Source organism: Monodelphis domestica, chromosome 4 (genome assembly GCF_027887165.1).
Source record: "Monodelphis domestica isolate mMonDom1 chromosome 4, mMonDom1.pri, whole genome shotgun sequence".
NCBI classification, from domain to species: Eukaryota; Metazoa; Chordata; class Mammalia; order Didelphimorphia; family Didelphidae; genus Monodelphis; species Monodelphis domestica.
Genome location: NC_077230.1, coordinates 3,912,957 through 3,937,913, shown reverse-complemented (window position 1 = coordinate 3,937,913; position 24,957 = coordinate 3,912,957). Strand labels below are relative to the sequence as shown.

At 38.9% G+C, this 24,957-nt stretch overlaps 1 protein-coding gene across 1 annotated transcript in view; it reads left to right on the top strand.

Moving 5' to 3' along the window:
• The window catches only part of GRIK1 (glutamate ionotropic receptor kainate type subunit 1), a 115,603-nt gene that overhangs the window by 48,527 nt on the left and 42,119 nt on the right, over window positions 1-24,957 (top strand). The window contains exons 4-8 of the mRNA XM_007493093.3: window positions 2,872-3,053; window positions 13,562-13,615; window positions 16,360-16,533; window positions 17,796-17,939; window positions 22,202-22,309. Of these exons, the coding sequence (XP_007493155.2) occupies window positions 2,872-3,053; window positions 13,562-13,615; window positions 16,360-16,533; window positions 17,796-17,939; window positions 22,202-22,309 (662 nt within the window). The remainder of the gene's footprint in view (window positions 1-2,871; window positions 3,054-13,561; window positions 13,616-16,359; window positions 16,534-17,795; window positions 17,940-22,201; window positions 22,310-24,957) is intronic.

The following is a 24,957-nucleotide window of genomic DNA, read 5'->3' as shown; positions in this document are numbered from 1 at the left end:
CTATTCTCACACCTTTTCCAAATTATGGAATTGTGGCTATCTTTGGAAGCGAGAGATTGAATCCTTTGTTACAGTGCAATGAATGTTGATAGCAGAATCATAAAATCGTTCCCATGTCGGGAAGTGTGGTTCAGTCCTTACTTGAAACAAGTCCTCCACAAATTCTCCAATCCCTCTTAAGTCCTCCCTCTGCATATAATTACGTCATAAATACATGCTGATTATTCATTATTGTGAAATGCACGTGACACTTACACATGATACGAACACAAGGAGGCATTTCATCGAATTCGAACTCAGAATCAAAGCTTTGGTTGGATTAGCTCCTAAAGATCTTTCCAGTTTTAAAATTCTATGTTCTATGAAAATGCTAATTAGGTTTGCTGACTCCTGTGAAAGGTTACATTGGCTTCTTAAGTAACTGTCGAAATTCCATGCTTGCTCCACTTTCTGGAATGAATCTTATCTCATGTTGCTAGATAAATGATACAGAATCCGTTGTTTAGAGCCAAATTTCCTCAACCTATCAGGAGTCTTCTGTGAAGTAAATCCAGTTCAAAGGTTGTACTTAGCCTAAGGCTGATGACTATATTGTGGAATGGGCATCTTATTACTCATTTTTTTTTAAACCTTCACCTTCCATAGTGGAATCAATACTGTGTATTGGCTCCAAGGCACAAGAGGGGTAAGGATTAGGCAATGGGGGTCAAGTGACTTGCCCAGGGTCACACAGCTAGGAAGTGACTGAGGCCAGATTTGAACCTAGGACCTCCTGTCTCTAAGCCTGACTCTCAATCCACTGAGCTACCCAGCTGCCCCCTTTATTATTCATTTTAAGAAGGGTAGGATTGAGTAAATCAATGAAACACAAAAGTTGAAACAAGTTCATAATCCCAACTACCATTTGTGTGATATTTTATAATGTCAAAATATTGTTATTCTCATTTTAGAGATGAGAAATTGAAATTCATGGAAATGATTACGTACAGTTGTTACATAGCTAGTAAGTGGTAGAGAGCAAAAAATACATAAAAATTACAGCTGGCAAAAAATGTAAAGAAACAAAACTTATTGTTAAGAGTTTGGCCCTTAGAGAAACTGACATCTATCCACGGGATTGGCCCCTTGAGAAATAGATCCACTTCTTTAGAATTCTCATATCATCACAGAAGATAGAAATAAGCTAAGTGCAGAAGAGGAGATACTTTTAAAATGCTTTTGACAGTTGGTGGTTTTTTTTAGGAGAAATAATTTCACCAGAATAAATTGAACTTCCCCAGTGAGTTATTCTCAAGTACAAAGGTATGGGTGTAAAAGCAGAAATAGAAAAGGCTAGGAAATGGGTATAGTAAGCCAAAGGAATGGAAAAGGGGATAACCAGCACTCACTTTATGCCTATTTTAGAATTGTGTCTAATTTACAATTATAGAATTAATAGCTGGGAGATTAAATTGCTTAAACAAGACCGCACCTATAATAAACGGGAAGATGAGATTTAAACCCAGGACATCTAGGAGGAATCGAGTGTTTCTTCCACCACAAGCTGCCGCCTCCCACTATCTTCCTTCGTCACAATAAACCATCTACTTGAAGACAAGTGAGAAAGTGAAATGATGGCTCATTTGGGCCTTCTCTCCTTGTGACCCTGAAGGAGAAAAGAGAGGACTCGGGCAGACCAGAATTTTTAATTTTATTTAGGAAAAAAAAGTGGGGGGCCAGGGTGGGGCGCAGTGTTCTAAGATTGGGTTTCTAGAGCAGTTGAGTTCCCAATGCTTATATATATACACGGGAGCCTCATTCTGAGTTTCACTTGGCAAATGGTAAATGTTTGAGGTTTAGTCTTCATTCTTATGGCAATGAAACAGGAATATGGTGTACTTTGGAGCAGCTGGTGTCCAGGATTCATTTTGTCCAGAGCACACAGTGCCAGCTGAATACTTACGTGTTCTCTACTGATGGTGGAAGCTAAACAATCTGGAAGGTGAACAACCTTCATACTGAAAAATCGGTCAATTTGCCTTTGAGAGGAAGCTTCTAGTGAGGGCTCCTGGGAGGGGCTCTCCAGTCCCTGGCCAGTTTAGTCTTGTATTTCTTTTAGAGATTGCTTGTTTCAACGTGCTCATACGCATGGCAAACAAAACTCGCTCTGCTCCGGCATAGCCTTTTCCATAATGAACACGTGTGAGGATTTCTTTACAGTTTCCTTTGTTTTTATTCTCGTCATCATTGGTCCTCTTTCTTAAAATATTTTTTTATTTTTGATATTAATAAAAAAAAGATGCTTTGTTTCAAGTTTGATTATAATTAGACCCATAATGTAATGAAGAAAAACCTCCTAAGACCTATCACCCAAGGAAAAAACAGTAGATTATCTATTAGTTCAAAATAAGTAAATAAGTAGATGTAAACAGGAGTACTCTAAGCAAATTTTGGAAATTTCAAGAAACTTTTGATATTATTTCCAGTTGGTTAATGTTGCTGTTGACTAGAAACTAGAAAAGACCAAAGTGCATTTTAGAGAAGTTAAAAAAATGTACGTGTTCCAGCTGTGTGACCTTGGGCAAGTCACTTAACCCCAGTTGCCTCGCCTTTACTGCTCTTCTGCCTTGAAACCAACACTTAGTATCAATTCTAAGACAGAAGGTAAACGTTTTTTACTGTATTTGTATATTATATACTTCCAAGGCAAGCAGAGTAAGACATTAAAAGTATCCACATAAAGTATCCAAGAAAGAGAGTTGACAAAGTCAGAAATCAAAAGTATAACATTTGGAGAGTAACAGCAGAAATATTTGGGCAATGATATGGCTGACAAAATCGTAGTTACATTCACAGAAGTTTTGGTTGGGATGCTGATATGCCATTTCCTAGGTCTGATCCGCCTTCAAGAGCTGATCAAGGCTCCTTCCAAATACAACATCAAAATAAAAATCCGCCAGCTGCCCTCTGGGAATAAGGATGCCAAGCCCCTGCTGAAGGAAATGAAGAGGAGCCAGGAGTTCTATGTGATATTTGACTGTTCCTATGAGATGGCGGCTGGAATTCTTAAGCAGGTAACGTGGCTACCAAGGACAGGGGCATGTGGAAGGAAGGCTTCTGTCTCCTTCTCAAAATGGCTCTCTAGTTTTAATTTACACAAATTTAAAACTGGCACCATGTAGATTTGATTTAAGGTATCAGTTCTTAGATCCGTTGTCAAGAGCAATGAAACTCAAGAAGTTCAGGAGACTCTGAATGAGTTTTATATCTGTAGAGAAGTCTTCTTTTTTTTTTGCATGTAGTAGGAGATAGTTCAGACGTGTAAAAATGGAGATTTGAACCCCAGACTTCAATCCCCAGAAGTCCTAGGCACTTCCCAGAATGCCCTATAATCTCACCAGAGTCCTCACCTGGGCCGAGAACAAAATGGGTATTTAAACGGACTGTACTGCCTACTTGGTCTTGCTCTCTGCTTCCACTTCTAATCACATGCATCTCTCAAGATGTAGAGTAAGTGGTTGTGAATGGGCTATTCAGCCCTCCTAGACACGTGCTTTTTCTTCTTTTATATTTTCTCATTTTCTTGATTTCTAATAATCTTTAATAAACCTCAAAATATAATCGTTTTAGTAGAGAAACTAATTTAACTGCTACAGACTATAGTTGTAAAAAAAACAGGGGCAAGAAGGAAGATATTAAGGGTGTATGGGGTGCTCAGGGAGGGGTAGTATCTCTGGTATGGAGGGCTTGTCGTGCCCTCCTAGGGCAGCTCTCCAGCCTCTGACCCCCCACCTGACACCCAGCTCTCACGTGTGGCTCCCAGTAGCTGCTAGCATGCGACAGCGGCCACACCCTGGGCAACGGCTTCGACAGGCTGGCCAAACCTTGTGAGGGTAGCCATCGGGTCATCGACCCCTGGTGAACCAGGGCTTTGCTCACCCAGCGTGTGAAGACTGCTTCGGTGGAACAGGCAGAAGAAACCAACAAGAAGGTTCAACGGCTGAGAGGGCGACGCAGCAAAGCACCGTGGAGTGCTCAGGGTGTGTTGGAGCACAAAGGACAACACGGCCATCCAATGCAGCTGAGGAAGTCTCCAGGTGTAACAACTTTTCGTGCCACTGGACCCAGGCTTCCAACGCCGAGAGAGTGGGACTGTCTCTGTGCATCGGCTTTTCCACTTAAATCTCCTTCACGCACAAGTGTCTTTGTGCACAAAAATGCACAAAGACAATCATCATCCTCAGTTACCGAGAGACTACAAACTTTATTTTTGAGGGGTTTTTCATGGTTACAAGATTCTGGCTGTCTCCCTCCCCTTTTCCCTCCTCCACCCCATAGTTGGCAAGTAATTTCACTGGGTTATACACATATTATCATACAAATCCTATTTACCTATTATTTGTTTTTGTAATAGAGTAATCTTTTTAAAACCAAAACCCAAATCATATATCCATATAAACAAGTGATAAATCATCAATTTTCTTCTGGATTTCTACTCCCACAGTTTTTTCTCTAGATGTGAATAGCATTCTTTTTTTTTTTTTAAATAAACCCTCACCTTCCATCTTGGAATCAATACCGTGTATTGGTTCCAAGGCAGAAGAGCGGTAAGGGCTAGGCAATGGAGGTTAAGTGACTTGCCCAGGGTCACACAACTGGAAGTGTCTGAGGCCAGATTTGAACCCAGGACCTCCTGTCTCTAGGCCTGGCTCTCCATCCACTGAGCTACCCAGCTGCCCCCAATAGCAATCTTTCTTATAAGTCCCTCAGAACTGTCCTGGATCATTGCATTGCTGCTAGTAGCAAAGTCAATCCCATTTGATCATCCCATGATGGTTCAGTGTCTGTTTACAGTATTCTCCTGGTTCTGCTTATTTCACTCCACCTCAGTTCATGGAGGTGTTTCCAGTCCTTACAGAAATCAGGCAGTTCATCATTGCTTATAGCACAAGAGTATTCCATCACCATCACATGATGACAATTTGATCAGCCATTCCCCAGTCAAGGAACATCCCCTCATTTTCCAATTTTTTGCCACCACAAAAAGCCCAGCTATAAATATTTTTGTACAAACCATTTTTTAAATCTCTTTGGGATACAAACCTAGTAGTGGTATTGTTGTATCTTTTAAAGCCCTTTGGGCATAATTCCAGATATAGATTTGCCTTTTAAAAGTATTATTGATGCCCTTTTCTACTTCATAGTAACTTGTGACTATAATCTTTCTTCCAATGAACAAAACAATGAAAAATCCTCCTGAAAAATCACCCTGGATGCCAGCTACTCCAAGACCAAACATATTCCAGTTTCATTGTGAAAAGAATGAAGACTAAACACTAAAAGGTTTATTATTTGTCAAATGAAACTCCGAAGGTGTTTCTTCTATATGTTTGAAATTCAGCTCCTCTAGAAACACAGCGTTCAGCACAATCTTGGAAAATTCCAGCCCACCTTTTTTCCTTCCTAAACAAAATGTGAAATTCTGACCTGCCCGAGTCCCACCTTTTTCCTTCGAGCCACACGGTCAGAAGGCATCTAGCTAGAAGCTTACGTTCTCCAGGGCGCTTTAGCATCATCACTTTTCTGGGGTCATGATTGGTCATTACTCCCATCATAGTCCTCAAGTCTTATCAAACTGCTTCCATTTATAAAACTGTAGGCATGCACAGTTCTCTTGTTTCTCCTCTCCACTCCGTATCAATGAGTTCTACTCTATATTCTCTCATTCCATCCTGTTTTGCCATTCCTTACGGCATGATCCTGGTGCTTTCTATTAATACATCATAATTTGTTCAGTCGCTCTCCAATTGATAGGCATTCTGGGTCCAACCCTTTGCTATAATAAAACAAGCTGCTATATATATATATTGGTAAACGTGGATTTTTTCCATTCATTATTGCTTTCTCTGAGTGATGTAAGACTAGCATTGCTTTAAACCCCGGGGATTTCATGCTTCAACCTTATTACTATAGTTTCTTTTTTAAAAACCCTTTACCTTCTGACAGATTCAGTTCCAAGGCAGAAGAGTGCTAAGGGCTAGGCAATGGGGATTAAGTGACTTGCCCAGGATCATCTGGGTAAAAAGTGGCTGAGGCTAGATTTGAACCTGAACCTGGCTCTGGGCCTGGCTCTCCATCCACTAAGCCACTTAGCTCTTCACAACCCTTTTATTTTCAAACTCTATTTGCCTCAATTTTTTTTTTTATCACAAACCTTCAACACTATACCTGTCTTGTTTCTTTCATATTCTGATCAGATATTTTTTACTTCCTGCTATTTGCTCACTTCCTTTAAATATTTACTTCCTAATCATATCCCAGGCTATCTCTAGAGCTAATCTTTCCTCCATTGAATTTTCCTTTACAGATTTCCTTATATATCAATTAATTGCTAAATTCTTACTTCTTGCATTGCTGGTATATTTCAATTTACTAATTTACTCAAATACTGACTTCAAACTAGCTTCAATTCTGTTTATTCTCTTGTCAAGTTATTTGCAGATCACTGAATGGGATAAGAGAACTGTGGTTAGGATCAGGAGAGTCACAGACAGACTTACAGACAGACTCAAGGCCTGTTGCTGATCAATGACAAAGTTTATGGATTTCAGCTAGTATTTTATAGAGAAAGTGACATAGGCTAAGGGATTAGGTACGCTAGGTTAGTGATGATCTACAGTCTTAGGCCAATGGCGTATTTATCTCACTGAAACTTAGACAGAGTTTTCTATAGGATAATAAGCCAATAGGTCAGTGGATAACCATCTAACCAAGCTTCTCGCAGAATTCCTTCATCAGTAATTTCTTGGAAGAACCTAGAGGTTTTACAAAGTACAGGAGGGAGGGGTTAGAAAGGAGGGCTTTGGGGGCCTCACGTGAAGTCTAGGCTACGAGTCTAGTTTTTTCTAAATTATGGCTGTGATTTTACTGGGGCGAAGTCACTTCCTTAACTAGAATAATACATTTATAATCTCCAGTAAGGAAAGAGATAAAAAGGTGCTATTTATTCTTAATCTTAACACTAGCTACAAACCCCTCAAAATCCATCAGGACCTTCTAGCAGTCATAAAAAACTTTCAACCGTAACATGAAATATACATTTTAAAATACTCTATTTGGGGTACAAACCACAATTTTGAATTTATTTATAATGCCACAAGACGATGTTTCCTTAAGTGGAGGCGCATATAGAAGGGGTGGCAGCGGTGGCGGTGGCCAGACTGATAGGTCTGTATAGTTTCAATGCCTTGTCTCCAGGGAGTTGGAAAGGGACTGAGCCCATTTCACAGGTCAATCACAGAACTAAGGCAGGAAACCTGCAGGGGCTCACCCCTTCTTTTGAGGAACAGGAGAGGGTCCGAGTTGTCCCAGCCCTAAGTAACATCTTACAAATGCCTAATCTATTCAAATAGCATTTAAATTAGGTTCTTTTATTCACAGTGACAGAAAGCATCCTTCCAAATTAAATTTGCCTTACATTCAAGTTGCTTCTTTAAATAAGCTTCTCTGTATGTACATAGGCAAGAAACGAGACAGTCTCAAGATTCAAATTGTAAGCTGACTTTGAGTTTCTATCTCTAACATGTAGTTTTATAATGTACAGTAACTGGGAGAGGTAGGACTATAGTTGGGGCTTTCAGAGGTATAGACAAGCCACCAGGAGTAAGAAGACCCCTGAAGAGTGGGATGGAGATATTGCTTCAGATTTTTCTCTTTCTTTGTTGGTTCCTTCACCTATGTACATGGCAACGTTCTTAAGTTTGCCTGTACATTTCCCATGCCACAAAGGGAAGAAAACGTACATAGAGTACTTAATTCTTGACATGGTTTGATTGAGAAAAGTAGATTTGATCATTTCTGCATCATGTGGTTTGAGAGGATCTAACCCCAATTTCCACCTAGTGCTTCGACATCGTTTATTATAAAAATGTGTAGGAGCCTCATTTTTGCCTTGACAAATCCTTTCAAATCTACTCCAAATAAGATCCATACTTGAATCAGGGCATCTAATATATAGCCAAATTTCTAATTTCAAAACACACATGCCAATTAAAAATTTCTTTCTAAATCGATTTGTACTTAACTTTAATTTGTAAAATCCTTAAGTATCTAATTATGTGGCCGAACAGAATTTATTTTACATTTTGTTTCCTGAGTTACACAAGCTTTTTTCATTTAGTGAACCAGGAAAGGGTGAATAATAGGTAGTTCTTAAGCACTAGATACATTTAAATTGCAGCCCTTTTTTGTTTTTCCACTTTGAAATTTCACTGATCTACTTTCAAACTAAGCTCAGTTCTTTTTTCTAAACCAGTGAAATTGCCTCTGCCCTTAAACTAAAACAATAAATAGCTCACTTTATTTTATTTAGATCTTTATGAAAAGATCTAAATGTTCTTTCATGTAACATCCAGTTTTGTTCTTGTTTTTCCTTAAAAACAAATTCTACAGCATGAAATCAAAACGCATTAAAGTATTTCACCAGAAAAAACCTTCGAACTATATTTTTAAAATTCACAGTCAAGAAACGACATTTTTAGTCACAAATTTGGTCTCTAATTAGGTAGTAATGCCATATGTCTCTAAAGATGAGGGAACAAAGAACAGACTTGGGCACAGAAAGGCTAAACAATGTGTCCAATATCATATGGCTAGTGAATAGTAGAAAGTCAGCCCTGGCAATTAGCCTTTGATTCAATGTACGGTCATTGCATGTTCTACCCTACCATGCTACTTTCCCATGCGATTCACTGGTTGATGTTAGCACATCAACTTTGTACAACTCAGGATTCTTACAAATGGAAAATTTAAACCCAGGAAATAGCATTGGCTTCAGCAATATAAACTAGATTAGGTCAGCCATGATTCAAGACTAGTATTACCTCAATGATATTCAAATAGCCGTTGATTAGCAGGAATCATAAAAATGGCGGTATTTCTACTAAGGGCCAGCGTCCATGTAGCATTTGCCCTAGACATGGGTCAGTCACATTGATGTTGCCGGGTGAATTAAACATATCACAGAAACGAGCACCACTTCATAAAGTAACCTTCTCTGTTAATAAAGTTAACAAGCAAAAGAATACGAGGTAAGTGCATGACGTCACTGTCAGTTCTCTTTTAAAAACTAACCTTTTTCTTGCAACATTTCCCCAGTCCCTTAACAACCTTTATCTGCAATAGCAATAGCCAGAGTAAAAATTCAAGTGGGAGCTGCAGTTTTCTTTTCCAAATCCATCATTATTTTTAAGGAAAATGTGTCGATCCCTTTTGTTTTTACATTGTCAGCATCTCTCCCAGAGAGTGAGCCCATATAATCAATCTTTTAATCTTTTTAAAAAGAAGAGAAAATCAATAAAACTGACAAATACATTTTAAAAGTCTGAAAATGTATAAAACATTCCATACCTCTAAAAAGGAGGGGGGTGGAGATGCCTTTCTTTGGGAACATGGAGAAATATATATGTAGATTAAGAATAGGATTGGGGAAGGATAAGCTTTGATAAGGTTAAGGTTAAGAATATTGGAAGCTGTCACCAGAGCTACTAGCACGAGCCCATTCCAAGAATCCTGGAAGAGATCCTGGAATGTACAGGCGGCTGAAGGAAGCTGCTTGAGTGAGCAGCTGTCACTTCCTGTCCTGAGCTGGGAGAGGAAGCCTGCTGCTCTCTTCTGAGGTTTCCTACCTCTGCCTTTTGTGGGAGAAAAAAGCTATAAATGGCTTTTGGAAGTTCCTGTTTCACTGGAGAGAACATCTTATCAAGGATCTAGCTATACCTGCTGTTTTACTTTTACCTGGAGATCCCTCTTGGCGGGCTCTGAGAGCCATACTCTTCTCTGAGTGAATGCAGCCATCTTGGGGCTCATTCTTAGTAGATGTGAAGACAATCTTTTGAGGTAACTAATTAAACCAACAACCGAGGATTGTAGTCAGGCAGAATAGAAAGTTTTGGTGGGGAAATTAGCTAAAGCCAGGAAGAAATAGTGTAGCCTGAAGACCAGAAGGCTCCATCCGGAGATGGTGGACGTATATTCAACGGGTGGAGTTTTAGGACTTAGGATCAGGGCATCCTTGTGTTTCAGTCCTCATAGTTTACCCTTGATTTCCACATGAACAAAGTTACTTTTCTACAAGTCAGTCTCTAAGCCTTGTGTGTGCTGGCCCAGTGAAGGAAGGTTCACTTTGCCTTTCCTTCACAATAGGAAACTGAGATACTTACAGATCAAGTATCTAACCCAGTTTCTTAGAGTGGATATCACCATCTCTCCACATTATTTTTTCAACATTATTTCAAATTCATCTAAATTTTCTGAGACTGCAGCTGTGTAAAGAAACCTAGTGAGTTTGTCAAATGTGCGAATTTTGCAACATTTGCTTTCAATTATATTTTGGGCTTGTTGTTCTATTTACATTAATGTAATCATTTTGTATGGTTGTTTTAGCTCTTACTTCACTCTTTATCCATTCACATACTTTCATGAGTCTCTGTATTTATATTTGTTTTATTTGTTTATTTTGGAATACTTTTCCATGGTTACATGATTCACGTTCTTTCGATTTCCCCTCCCATAGCCAATGAGCAATTCATCTGGGTTTTACATATATCATTGATCAAGACCTATTTCCACATTATTAATATTTGCAACAGAGTGATCATTCAGAGTCTATATCCCCAATCATATCCCCATTAAACCATGTGATCAAGCAAATGTTTTAATTATGCATTTCTACGTCCACAGGTCTTTCTTTGGCTTTGCATAGCATTCTTTAAGTCCCTCAGATTATTGCATTGTTGCTAATAGAGAAGACCAATATGTTTGTGCCACAGTGTATCAGTCTCTGTGTGCAACATTCTGGTTCTTCTTTCACTCTGCATCACTTCCTGGAGGTTGTTCCACTTCACATGGAATCCCTCCACTTTATTATTCCTTTTAGCACAATAGTATTCCATCACCAGCAGATACCACAATTTGTTCAGCCATTCCCCAATTGAAGGGCAGCCCCTCATTTTCCAATTTTTGGTCACCACAAAGAGTGCAGCTATGAATGTTCTTGTACAAGTCTTTTTCCTTATTATCTCTTTGGGGTAAAAACCCAGCAGTGCTATGGCTGGATCAAAGGGCAGACAGTCTTTTAGCGCCCTTTGGGCATAGTTCCAAGTTGCCCTCCAGAATGGTTGGATCGATTCACAACCCCACCAGCAATGCAGTAGTGTCCCAATTTTGCTACATCCCCTCCAGCATTCATTACTTTCCTTTGCTGTCATATTAGACAATCTGCTAGGTGTGAGGTGATACCTCAGAGTTGTTTTAATTTGTATTTCTCTAAAAAAGAATTATCTTTTCCAACTTTGATCCCGTGGCATGTTAAACAGGTGATCTGACTTCGTCATCATTGTAGTCATTCAGTTGTTTAGTTTTGACCAACTCTTCATGAGCTCATGGACATGCAATGTAAAAAATCCATTTCTTCAATAGTAACAATGGAAAATTTGGGTTTTATCCTTTTAGAGAAAACTATAATATCATGTCCTCAAAGGTCCAGAAGATATCCCCAAAATGAAACTGGGAAAATTCCAGTGTCTTGGCATACTTATCAGAATCTAATGACTTCTTAAAATTTTCAGCATCTCCTTTTCATCGATAACTTCAACTTTTTTACAGTATCCTAATCCATCCTGTTAAAGTAAGGGTTTAGGGAAGGTTTTAGGAAAGAGTAACAGAAGATAACACAAATAAATATATAATAGGGGTATATTTAATTAAATAAGGACAAAGGGAATTAGAAGGGGATTAGGAGAGTCCTACTACTAATAACCCAGGTAATAAATACAAATAACCTTAACTTACCGAAACTGAACTACAAATTACTAAGGAGTAAATTCAACAGGGACCAGAATCTCACAGAGTCCTTGACAGGTAGGTAACAGGAATCCAGCTGTTGGCCCTCAGCTGTCTCAGAGAATAGAGAAGACTCCTTCAAACACTCTGTCCACCAGAAATGTATGGGAAATCTTCCCCTCAGCCTTGCTGTTTATTTCAGAGGCAGTCAGCTTCCAAGATGATCTTGTCTATGTAGAGTCCAGGCACATGACCTTCAGGCTTCACCATCAGGTCCAGACTCTCCCTGGAAACTGCTCCTTTCCAACAGCTTAGAAGTCTGACCCTGCCAGCTCATGAGAGATTCTAAGTCTTGAGACCTGCCAATCAATTGCAACTTCTACCTTCCCTTGCTACAATCCATATTAGGAATTACATAATGTCCTAAATAAATAAAAAAAAGTCCGAGGGTTACATATTTTGCTCTACTGATGTATGCAAGATATCTATATCTATATCTATATCTATATCTATATCTATATCTATATCCATATCTGTCTATATCTGGTTTGACGTGGTATACAGCTGTTTCACCCTTTTAGGAATCTTTTTATTCTTTGGATCCTGTTGCTACCTAACACAGTGACTTCTCCAGCACGGGTTCAAGACTCAGAATATTTCCTATCATTTGTCTTCTGTTCAAGTGTAATGGGTATAGATTGGAATTACAATTTCATGATTATTCTTCTGGTACCCAGATCTGTAAACAGGCCATAAGAAGTGCATCTCATCTTACACACCACTTCTATCAGCCTTATGTTTTCTTTTCTTGTCATTCATTCAAATGACACATCTCTTGAATGCCCTCTACCACCTCTGGTAACTTACATTGCTTTTCCCAAAAACTTTCCAACTCGTCTCTTTAAAAAGATCTCTTTAATTTGTCGTGTAAATCTTCAGGTGCTCCTGAATTAGCTTATTTCTCACTTTTGAGCAAGTAATTTCTATATAAAAGTCCAGCCAAATAATGAAATAAAAAATATACCTGCACATTGACCTCTCAATGATCAAATTTATAGATGACAGTCAAACTACAGGAAAAAAGTTTAAGCAAACAGAATTATCAAAATACACATAGCATCTTATTGTAAAACCAGGAATGAGGGTCTGGCTTTTAATTCAGGGCCTCTGGCAGTGCTCAAAGCTCAGCCAGAGTTTCTTCGACTCCAACTCAACCCAGAGAATGGAGGTAATTATTGCCCTCTACATCCAAGAATGCTTTTTAATGATACTTCTTATTTCTATTCCAAATGACACAGCACTGTCTGCACAATAATCCTGCTAAGGACTTGGACCTGACTGAAATTACTGAAGAACAACAAAAAAAGTAGATAACTTACTTTGTTGCTTTGGATCATCTAAAAAGTAGACAGCCTACATTAATAGTGCTGTTTGAGAGCGGACTCTAATCAAGAGAGATGATCAGTATTTGTCAGAGACCTTTGCCCGTTGTTGTTTAACATCTCGAATACCTCCGGTGCTGAGGAACGTGCTCTCCCCCGAGATTTTCACTTTTGAACAGTCCTTTTTTGAACAGCATTTTTGAGCAGTTTAATCGAAAGAATCCAGAGCCTTGGGTGTCTGCCCCAGCTTTGCCAGTGTGAAAGTCCTTGACTCTCCTGTGCCTCCCTGCACTATCATTCCAGACTCGACTCTCGTTGGAAGTTCCACTAACTGGTTGACGTTGCTTTGTGTTTTACAGATCCTTTTTATGGGGATGATGACGGAATACTATCACTACTTTTTTACGACACTGGTAAGAATGACTGGGGGAAATGATTTCATAGTATGAGAGAAAGCTCCGTGGAGGGGACCTTCTGTGCACATTTAGTATTTCCTCGCCATTGAAAAGAAAAGCAACTGAAAAAAGAATACTTGCTGGAATTTCCTGAAATGGGTCGAGGGAGAAGGATAAGAAGGAAAGCAAATGATATTGGCTCAAACTGGTATCTCTGTATAGGATCTAAGAAGGAACGCAAATGGAAACTTTCTTAAAGGAGGCTGTGAAAGCGTAGACATCTCCTATTGTTTGTCTTACGTTCAAGTGTAATGTGGGAATCTGATCCAACAGAACAACTTCCATTTTGAAGCTGTGCATCCTGATTTATGACAGGAATTAGGAGCTTTGGGAATGTGCTTCTGGGTGACTGTCAAGGACTTGCTTAGGCAGGGAGCCTCCCAGCGAGCACAAACTTAACCCTCATCAGTTTCTAGTCAGGAATAAGGAGGAAGATTTTCCAGTAAATGTCTCTCTGTGCCTGGCTTCTTTTTATGGTGGTAAGTCAGGCTAGCTTTTCCCTGGAGCCTTTGCCAAAGGAGAATGAAGAGTACACAAAGAGATGGAGGGAGGGGAGTAGTATGTGAAGTCAAATCTAAAGTGCTCAGCCTGTAGGAAATGGAGAGTTGGCTGGACTTCTGGGTCCCATGAAGTCGAGGCTATGGGAAGAAGACCTTTTGCTCCCGCCCCAATAGCTGTTTGCTTTACCACGAGATGGTAAGGTCCTCCCCTTGGAAATACCGTGGCCACATTTTCTTCAAGAAAAACTCTGGCCTGTCATCAATAACTGAAATACCTTCAGTAAAGGGAGAGATATTTAGGAGGAACAAGTCTAAAAATACATAAAAACAACTTCAGTGAATCATGAACATGCTTAACAGGGATTCCCAAGGTCAAAGACAAGCATCCTTGTAAACAGGATTGAAGCAAATGACCAATGTCACTTGCCAAAGCACCCAAACCTTACAATTTTCTGCTCAAGTGGAGGAACCAGCTCTTGGGTGCTGCTCTTCCCTGCAAGAGAAAAGTGAAGGAACCAGTTCAAGAGCACGAATTCCATTTCCATTTCCCACTAGAGAGAAGAATAGGAAGGAAACCAAGACAAAGTCCTTAGATTTTCCTTAAGTTTCTCCTACCTTCCAGGTCTCATAGTTTCACAGCTTTCAGCTGTTGCTGCTCAAGGATGGGCGGCCACCCTCCCTCCCTTCTCCACTCCAAATTCTCTGAAGCATCTGAGGCTCAGTGAAAGATTCCTCAAAAGTCAATTTTGGTTATTTACGTGTAAAGCCACTGACTCAGTTGTGGTCCACTCATTGTGGCCAAAGTGGGAGTTATGCTGCCTTTTTCTGCAGCATAGTTGAAGTTTACTGAGGAGAATTAACTCCATGAAAAGAAATGGGCTGCCTGAACCCAGTGGCATTACTCAGGACCCCCTTTCCTGAGACATGTTATTCTACCTAGAACAAGGAGAAGGGAGACTAGAAGGCAAGTTAGACTATCCACGTTCCAACCAAAATGCTCATTGCTGTCGATAATGCTGAGGATTATTGTATTTCTAAGTGCACATAAATAAGAGGCTTGGACCATTGAACGACCCATTGGACCTCTTTGTATATTACTTTTAGCACCTCTAAAATGGGGAGTGGTGAGCTGGCCAGGGGAAGAGGGATTCGATTTGGAGGTAAAGGCTCTCCATTCACTTCTTGGACCTGCTTCTTAAGAGTTGGGGAACCAGAACTATTCAATCAGAAGCAAGACGTTTAGCCTCTCTGGGCTTCAGCTTTCTCATCTGAAAAACATGGTGGTTGGAGTAGCTGGTCTCAAATTTGCTTCAAGTTCTAGAAGCCTGCGATGCAAAGAAATAATACATACCAAAGATATCTCTAACAAATGATATAAATAACGCTACTAATATAATTAAAGAAAATAATGTAAAATCACTATTTATAGCAATCAAGCTATTAGAAATGTACTTGCAAAAAGTGAAATGTTCCAGAAGTAATTTTCCTCTCCAAGCTGCTTCAGAGGGAAGTAATTGTATTCTGATGGTGTGTGTGCCTCGATAGCTTCATGCTTTGGGCTATTCCTTCATCCCGGGCGTGGGGATAGAGGCCCTTTTCCATGAGTTAATTCCATGGCACAGTGCTTATTTGGAATGTACCAGAGGGCTACGAGAAAAGATCCACGTTTTCTTGAGTTCTGGTGCCAAGTTAGAAAAGAGTCAGCCATTTCCCAACATGTTGTAGAAGGAGAATTGCATTCTGAGCACAGAAACTTGATCTATGTCACCACTTCTAGCTGAATGGCTTTGGGGAAATCACTTTATCTCTCTAGGCTTCAGCTGCAGGATCCTCTAAACTGAGGAGATCGGAACACATATCTCTACAGGCGTTCCAAATTCTAATATTCTGTGAATGTAGTAATTCATTAAGTTATAATGCTCTTTAATGTCTTGGAGTCTTGCTGCATTCTGCAGTGCATATTTGATGCTGGCCGGTGGATTTCCCTAACCTTCCCAGATGCTGGTTTGTCGTAACAGTGACACCAGAAAAAAATAGACAAAAGCCACACATTTCTCTGGAGTTTGTCTACCAACGAGTGATAAAAGTGGGGATAGGAAATTTACCTTTATTTTAAGAAATGAACATGGTCAAAAATCATTACTATCTAATTAGAATCTCCTCGTTGCCTTGCTAAGTTATCTATTCTGTCAACTACTACAGGATTTTTTTGCACTAGACTTGGAAATCTACAGATACAGTGGAGTAAATATGACTGGATTTCGGCTACTTAACATTGATAATCCTCAAGTTTCATCAGTTATTGAAAAGTGGTCAATGGAAAGATTGCAAACTCTACCCAAGTCAGAAATCGGTCTACTGAACGGCTTGATGACAGTAAGTACCATGATTGGCTTTTTAAGATTTTTCAAAGACCATTTTTCAAAATGAGATCGATTCAAAAGGTGTATAGAGGATGATTATTATTTCTTAAAGCATTTGGGAGAAATAATTTTCCCCTATTTGTTTTGAAATGAAAAAGACAATCAAGTATCTTTTAAGGTTGTATTTAAAGGCCATAATTGATATCACTCTAAAATTTCTCCATTTGGTTTTCTGTAAGCTTGACGTTCTAGAGAAGCTGTCAAGAGTGAAAGTGTTACCCAAGTGAAGATGAAGCAGGAATCAAAATAGGGACAATGTTTAAAAGAAAGTTAAAAAGTGATCCATTGCAATTTTTCCTAGAGATGGGAGTTGTCCTTTGTACTTGAAGGAAACCAAAATGGCATCACTTTTGACTCGTGCATAAACTAGAGTTAAGTGAGGTAGAGTTTCACAAAATTGTTGGCCTCGTTATCTCTTGCAAAATCAGCTAAGTTCAGTGCCAAGACAAAAGTCAAGACGACTTTTTGCTCAGGATCCAATGGATGACCTTGGCTCCTTTGATGTCTAATTAAACTCTAAGCACTCCATAGCACCTGCTTCTACCTTCATGGTAGAACAAGTTCTCATTCACTCCTTCCATCATGTCTTCACATGCCTAGAGTAGTTACCCCCTCCCGGCCAAATCATGAACGACTGAAGCTGGTCAGTTACCTTAATCTGATTTAGCCAGTCTACTGAGACAGTTAACTAGGGTGTGACTACTCTGCATGCTGTAGCTTCTGGAAGCCACAGGTGAGAGCTGAATGGCAGGTGTACAAAAAAAGAGGAAAGCAACCCTACCACTAGATGTACTAGTCTTCCCTGAATACCCCATACAATTCTAGGACTTTATTTGGGGCTCAGAGGAAGATAGAGAGCCCAGTGGTCATAGCAGCAGAGAGAGAGCATTCTAATCATGGAAGATTGAGAGTTGGACCCAGAGACCAGAAGTCCTAGGTTCAAACCTGGCCTCAGACCCTTCCCAGCTGGGTGACCCTGGGCAAGTCACTTGACCCCCATGGCCTAGCCCTTACCACTCTTCTGCCTTGGAGCCAATACACGGTATTGACTCCAAGATGAAACGTAAGGGTTTAAAAAAAAACAAAACACCAAATGGAAAAAGCATCACAAGAATAAGGAAATAAAAGGCTTCAAAAACCAAAAGGGCAGAGAAAGTAAGGAAAGCGAAGATAAGTCAATGTGGAAATGAAAGCACATGTATTTTCTCCTTGCAGACCGAAGCAGCTCTGATGTATGATGCTGTGTATGCGGTGGCTATCGCCTCTCACCAAGCTTCTCAAATGACGATCAGCTCCCTGCAGTGTCACCGCCATAAACCATGGCGCTTTGGACACAGATTTATTAATTTGATCAAAGAGGTAAATCTTGCTGCCTTTTTGCGCCTCTTTTATTCTTTCCTTAACTTTCTACTACATAAAATCAGTGACTATCCCTCTATGGGTCAACATGTTATCTGCAAAGGCAAACCCTTAAGGGCAGAAATGAGGTGCTCTACTTACTTGTAGTCATTTGGTGGAATATATTGAAAGAAGCCCCCAATCATTTTCCGGTGGGACTCCTCTGTGTTCCTCCTTGCCACGACCTTGTGTCACTTGAGACACAGATCCAAGGATCCGCTTGTCATCCAAAGATGGTGATCACTGAGGAAAGGCTACCTCGCCAAGGAGAGGGTGCCAGTAGGTGGTGGGTGATACAGTCATGCTGCTGTCCAGCATTATACGTGTACGTTCCCGAGGACTGCTTTGGTAATGCTATAATGGCTGTAATGTTTTTACCAAATAATCTGCACGTTCTCTCTACGAATCTTAAAGAGCGCTTGAAAACTCCCAAATGGGCGTTGGTTTAGGCACTCCTTAGAGATGGCTTTCAGGATTTGTTCCTGCCGTATCTCCTGTGCAGGTCAACTTAGGCGATCTGAACTTCTGGGAAAACTATAAATCCGTCATCTTCACAAGACAACCGTCATCCACATCTTCACGGCCTCTTTGACTCCAACTTGATTTGGCTGCCGTGAGATGGAAGTTTCAAGCAGACCTCATTGAGTACACACTCGAATTCGGGGCAAATCCGAAATCTACATATTTTGGAACTTCTCAGCCCAGATCTCTTGGGAGCTGTTCAGTGTAACTAAGGGCAATCGCTTGTCAGGAGCACAAGTCTGCTCCTGAGGAAGGCAATTGCTGGTTCAGGTTGTCTTGACCATTCACCTGTTGAAGGCTCAGATCTGCTTGAGAGTTCTAAGAGAAGTAGTTCCTTTTGACTCAGTGGGTGGTAACTTTCGCTTGACAAACTAGAGATGAAGAACATAACCTACTTAAGAGATCTGTATAAGAATTGAGGAAATGAAGCAACTTTGGGATTAAAAACGAAAGAAATGTGAAAATGAGAATATTTTTGAATGTGGGACAAATATATATATATATATATATATATATATATATATATATATATATATATATATATATATATATATATATATATATATATTTAAAACCCTCACCTTCTGTCTTGGAGTCAATACTGCATATTGGTTCCAAGGCAGAAGAGTGGTAAGGGCTAGGCAATAGGGGTAAAGTGACTTGCCCAGGGTCACACAGCAAGGAAGTGGCTGAGGCCAGATTTGAACCTAGGACCTCCCATCTCTAGGCCTGGTTCTCCATCCACTGAACCACCCAGCTGCCCCCTTGGGACAAATTTTGACTTAATTAAAGTTTCTACAAAGAAGATAATGTGGGATCTTTTGGAGAGAGAGCCCAGATTCTGAATCAAGAAAGGTTATAGAGAAAAAGGTGAAAAAGCAAAATTTCTGTTTCCAAAAGAGACTCTAATTGCTTGTTATGGGGCAGGTTCATTGGCCAAAGAACTAAGAAAAGCCAGAAGGAATAGAGATAATATCCTCTGCTATTGAGCGGCTAATGAAATTAGAAGACAAGATATTTTCTCTGCATTGCCACTTGTTGCTAAGAAGAGGAAGTGGAATTCTTTCAAAGCAGAATTCAAAGGGCTATGACCAACTTAGAATAGAAGTCAATGCCCCTTTGTAAAAGAGCATGTTACTTCAGCTAAAGTTATTAGCTAAGAATGAAACTGGAAATGTTATATATAAGCTATAGTTCCAGGCAAAGAATAAGTTCAACTGAACTGAGAAACAGCTTAGAAGCAGAAAATCAGAGGAACAACAAGGAGAGCAAAGCACATATCAGTTCAGTCTAACTAAGAAAAAATCTGTTCAATACAGGAGTTACTTCATCAAGAAATGTCAGTGTTCCTGAGCCAGAGGTCACTGGTCTACAGTCTCATGGCTGGGTGTTGCCAATCCATCTGTTCCCTGTTTGTATGATTTATCTCTTCCCTTATACCCTGAAATTTTAAACATGTATTCTCTCCTCATATGGATACTCTTCATTACCAGAACAGTGTCATTGTAGTGCATGGATACAATATTATGTAAATATATTTTCCTTTGCATTTTCAATAACATTTTTGAGATTAATTGAATAATTAATAGTGATGTGTTCATGGGAAATACACATGGCCCCCTTTGAGCAAAAGAATCTCCTTTTCCTCTCCCTTTGTATGTGGTAGGAGATATTGAAGGAAATAATACAACCAAGGGACAAGGAGAAAACATACCACAAATGAAAAGTAGATGTGAAATTCATAATAAATGAAGAATACCACAGGGATTTGGGGGATCATCTTGTTTGTCATCTCTTACAGCACAATAGTATTCCATTATAACCATATAGCACAACTTGCTCAGCCATTCCTCAATTGATGGGTATCCCTTCAGTTTCCCTTTCTTTGTCATCACAAAGAGTTGCTATAAATATTTAAGAATTATTTTTTGTTGTGGGCAGCTGGGTAGCTCAGTGGATGGAGATTCAGGCCTAGAGACGGGAGGTCCTAGGTTCAAATCTGACCTCAGACACTTCCCAGCTATGTGACCCTGGGCAAGTCACTAGCCCCCAATGCCTAGCCCTTACCACTCTTGTGCCTTGGAGCCAATACACAGTATTGACTCCAAGACAGAAGGTGAGGGTTTAAAAAAAGAGAATTATTGTTTGTTGTACTTTTTCCCTGATCACTTAAAAGAAGAATAAAAAAATAAAATATCAGGGAAGAAACATATACTTATCAAAGCTTTCAAAACTCATGGAGGAAAGCAGCAAAACAAAAGGTATGCACATAAAAATAACCAGACATACTCTGAATCCACTAAAGGAGACTCCCCTTTCTTCAAGGATTTTTGGTTCTAATATTCTTGAACCTACTACAAGTACAAGTCTTCCAAACCTTACTTGATAATCTTGATTAGTTACCCAAAACTCCACACTGGGGGGGGGGGCTCCATCTTTAGAAAGATTGGTCTTTGCAAACACTTACGGGCTAGTATTTCAAGCCTTTACAGTTTTCTGAGTGGAGCTACCACAGGAACCGTGTGTGTGTGTTTTCATAAGCTATCTAAATCCTGCCCATCCTTCACGCCCAGCCAAAGTCCCATGAAAGTGTCTATTTCAGCTCTCACTCACCTCCTTTATTTCATCACCACCATTTAATGTCATTGGCACAAAATATACTTTCAATTAGAGATCATATTGTTCAATTGTTTTTCAAGAAAAGCCTCGGAATATAGAGTGGGAGAAACTGTGTTGGGAAGCAGAAGACTAGAATGCTCCTTTCATTCTGCCATTTGTAATCGATTTGGACCTTATTTCCTCAGCTGTAAAGTTAGGAGGTGACGTTAGAAGGTCTCGAGGATCCTTTGGAGCTCCCAAGTCCTATGATCTAGCTTCCTTAGTGGGGTTTCCCTAACTAGATTAGAAACAGCTTGAGGGGCCGTGTTAGCATGTATATGTCCCTGATGAAAGCTCTTAACAAGACACTAAATAAACAAGTGCTCAATAAGTACAAAATCAATATTCATCAAACTACGGATTGAACAGACATCTTGAAAGTTTCAATGGTTCTAACTCCATTTTACAGACCACAAAGGGAGAACTATCAAAGTTCTCTGAATATGTGGCTGAAATTTGGTCCCTTAGTGTTTGAGAGGCTTGGAATCGAATGTGTACTTGAACAAACTGGTTTCCCAAGAGCTCATTGTTACATTTTCAGGGTGAGCATTTACACCCAGCAAACAACAACAGCAACAACAACAACAACAACAACAACAACAACAACAACAACGCCCTACAAATTGGATTTAACTTATAATTTTGTTGCTTACTAGATTTAAGTGATAGAGAAAATGTTAATAACGCAGATCAGGCACATTTTCCTCCCACAGAGAGCCAGTTGTTAAAACATTTGCCAGTCCATTCTTGCTTAGAAGCCACATTGAATGCTCTTTCCACTAGGAGTTTAGGAATTATTTTGGAGATTTGATATTTGGGGATCCGCCCTTTCTGGAGGGAGCCAACGAGCACTGCCATCCACAATGGAATCCAAACTGAGGAAACTATGGAACCCTGTATCTCTATTTCATTCCATTTGCTTTGCAGAAAAAGTACTAATAAATTCTCCATCTTGTTTGCAAAACTATTTTGCTTCTCTGAGTGTTTGATGAGCATAATTATAAAAGTGACCACAAATAAAACTTTATTCTGTTTATTCTCAGGCACAGTTGGATGGTTTGACTGGGCGAATCACCTTCAATAAAACAGATGGCTTAAGGAAGGATTTTGATTTGGACATTATTAGTCTCAAGGAGGAAGGGACGAAAAAGGTAAATGATTTGGTACAATATTTTCTCAAGGATTCAAAAATCCTTGCAAGTCCAAGTTATCCAGGTGTGTCCAGTTTTATTAATCTTTTCCTCTTAATCTTCTTAAGGGATCGAGATTTGTTAAACAGAAACTTGAAAAGTATTGGTCTGAGAAACTAAATGAGACTTTATGGAATCACAAAATGACACAAGTTTAATTTGAAAATAGGATGACATCTAGAAGATTAAGATTCTTTTTACCTACATTTATTTATTTGTTTATAAACCTTCACCTCCCTTCTTGGAATCAATACTGTGTATTGGTTCCAAGGCAGAAGAGTGGTAAGGGCTAGGCAGTGGGGGTCAAGTGACTTGCCCAGGGTCTCACAGCTGGGAAGTGTCTGAGGCCAGATTTGAACCCAGGACCTCCCATCTCTAGGCCAGACTCTCAATCCACTGCCACCCAGTTGTCCCCCTTTATCTATATTTAGAAATCAAGGTAGGTAGAGGAAAGATGAAGAAAGAATTAATACTATTATACTTTTACTAGATTTTGAAAGGCTAAACTATCCAAAATCTCCATTGACTTTTGGTGATATTTCATAATTTCATATTTGGCATTGAAAAGGGCAAAGATTTGGCTTTTTAGCATTAGCTTAAATATTAACTATAATAAATAGCTAAATGACATTCTTATTTCAATGGTTTTCTCTTAAGTTTTTTTTAAACAATTATCAAAAATTAGTTGCTTTTGGGGGCAGCTCGGTTGCTCAGTGGATTGAGAGCCAGGCCTAGAGACAGGAGGTCTTGGGTTCAAATCTGACCTCAGCCACTTCCTAGCTGTGTGACCCTGGGCAAGTCACTTGACCCCCATTGCCTAGCCCTAACCACTCTTCTGCCTTGGAGCCAATACACAGTATTTGCAGAAGGTAAGGGTTTTTAAAAAAAAATTAGTTGCTTTAAAAATAAATAGATAAAAATAAATTAGTTGCTTTTATCTTAGTATCCATAATCCAGTATGCTACACCAAAAGCATTGTTTTGTTTTCAGTTTTACATATAGTACTGTATTGTATAATTTGATTACCATCTTTTCTTTAAAGGGTAAATAGCATTTTTTACTCATCATTCATTCATATGTTCATTCAATAACTATAATTTTTTTTTAAATATTTTTCCAATTACATGTAAAATTTTTTAACATTCATTATTTTAAAATTTTGAATTCCAAATTCTTCCCCTCTCCTTCCTCCCCATCTTCATTGAGAAAGCAAGGAATTTGATAGAGGTTTTACATGTATAATTATATAAAACATTTTTTCCATATTCTTCATGCTGCAAAAGTCTGTTTTTAGACCCAGAAATGGAAAAGAAGAAAAAGTAAGCTATGATCTGCATTTAGACCCCACCAGTTCTCTCCATGCAGGTGCATAGCTAAAATCATTTCTAACTATTGTTGACTCATAAATTCCTCTTGGATCCATAAATGTGATGGAGAATATGTTCTTGCTTATGATAGTTCCTTATTTGCTCATGACATCTCCTTTTAAGTTTAGATCATGTATCCTTTTCAATCTTATCATAATGAATGGTGTGAGATGCTGGTCTAAACTCAGTATCTACCTAAATACTTTCCGCTTGTCGCAACAATTTTTCCCAAATGGTGATTTCTTATCCCACTAGCCTGATCTCTACTTTTGTCAAATACAAGGTTACTATAATCCTTTACGACTGTTTGTTGTACGTCTATTCTTCTATTTCTTAACAAGTACCAGAGAGTTTTTATAATTACTGATTCTGATGCAATTTAAAATCCAGTAATACTAGACTTCTTTTCTTTATATTGTTTTTCAGGAATTCTCTTGATAGTATAAGTTCTTCCAAATGAATTTTATTATTTTTTTTCCTAACTCAATAAGATAATTTGGGGGGAATTTGATTGGGATGGCATTGAATAAGTATATTAGTGTAAGTAGGATTGCCATGTTCATTGTTTCAGTTTTGCCCATCCATGAAAAATTAGTATTTCTCCAATTATTTAGATTTGACTTTATTTGTGTAGAAAATGTTTTATAATTATGTTTGCATAATTCCTGGGCTTGTCTGATCCATATGTAATTTTCTTTTTTAATCACCAGAGAAAATATTAAAATCAAGAATGAAAATGACTACCAGAACATCTGATTACAAATTTATCTTAATAAATATTGCAAAATAATGGGAGGAAAAGAATTTCAAGCATCTGGCTTCGTTAAATTCCATCTCATAATAACAGTAAAGTTGAAGGACTTAAATCCTTTCTTTTCAAACAAGAGACTTTAACAATCTAGATTAAAATATTCCATAATCTTGGTTGACTTGCTGCTCTTGTACTAATGCTTATAAACCTTGTGAAGGCATAGTTATTTATATACCAAATTCTTTGGAGGTAGGGGAATACATGCTCCCAGATGTTTATTCTATTGGTGCTTATTTTAAATGGAGTATCTCTAACTCTTCTTGAAAAGTTTTTGGTAATATATAAAAATGTGGATGAATTATGTGGGTTTGTTTTATGTTCTGCTATTTACTAAAATGATTGATATTTTGAACTAACTTTTTAGTTAAATTGCTAGGATTTTCTACATATTCATATTATCTGTTAAAAAAAAGATGTTTTCATTACTTTTT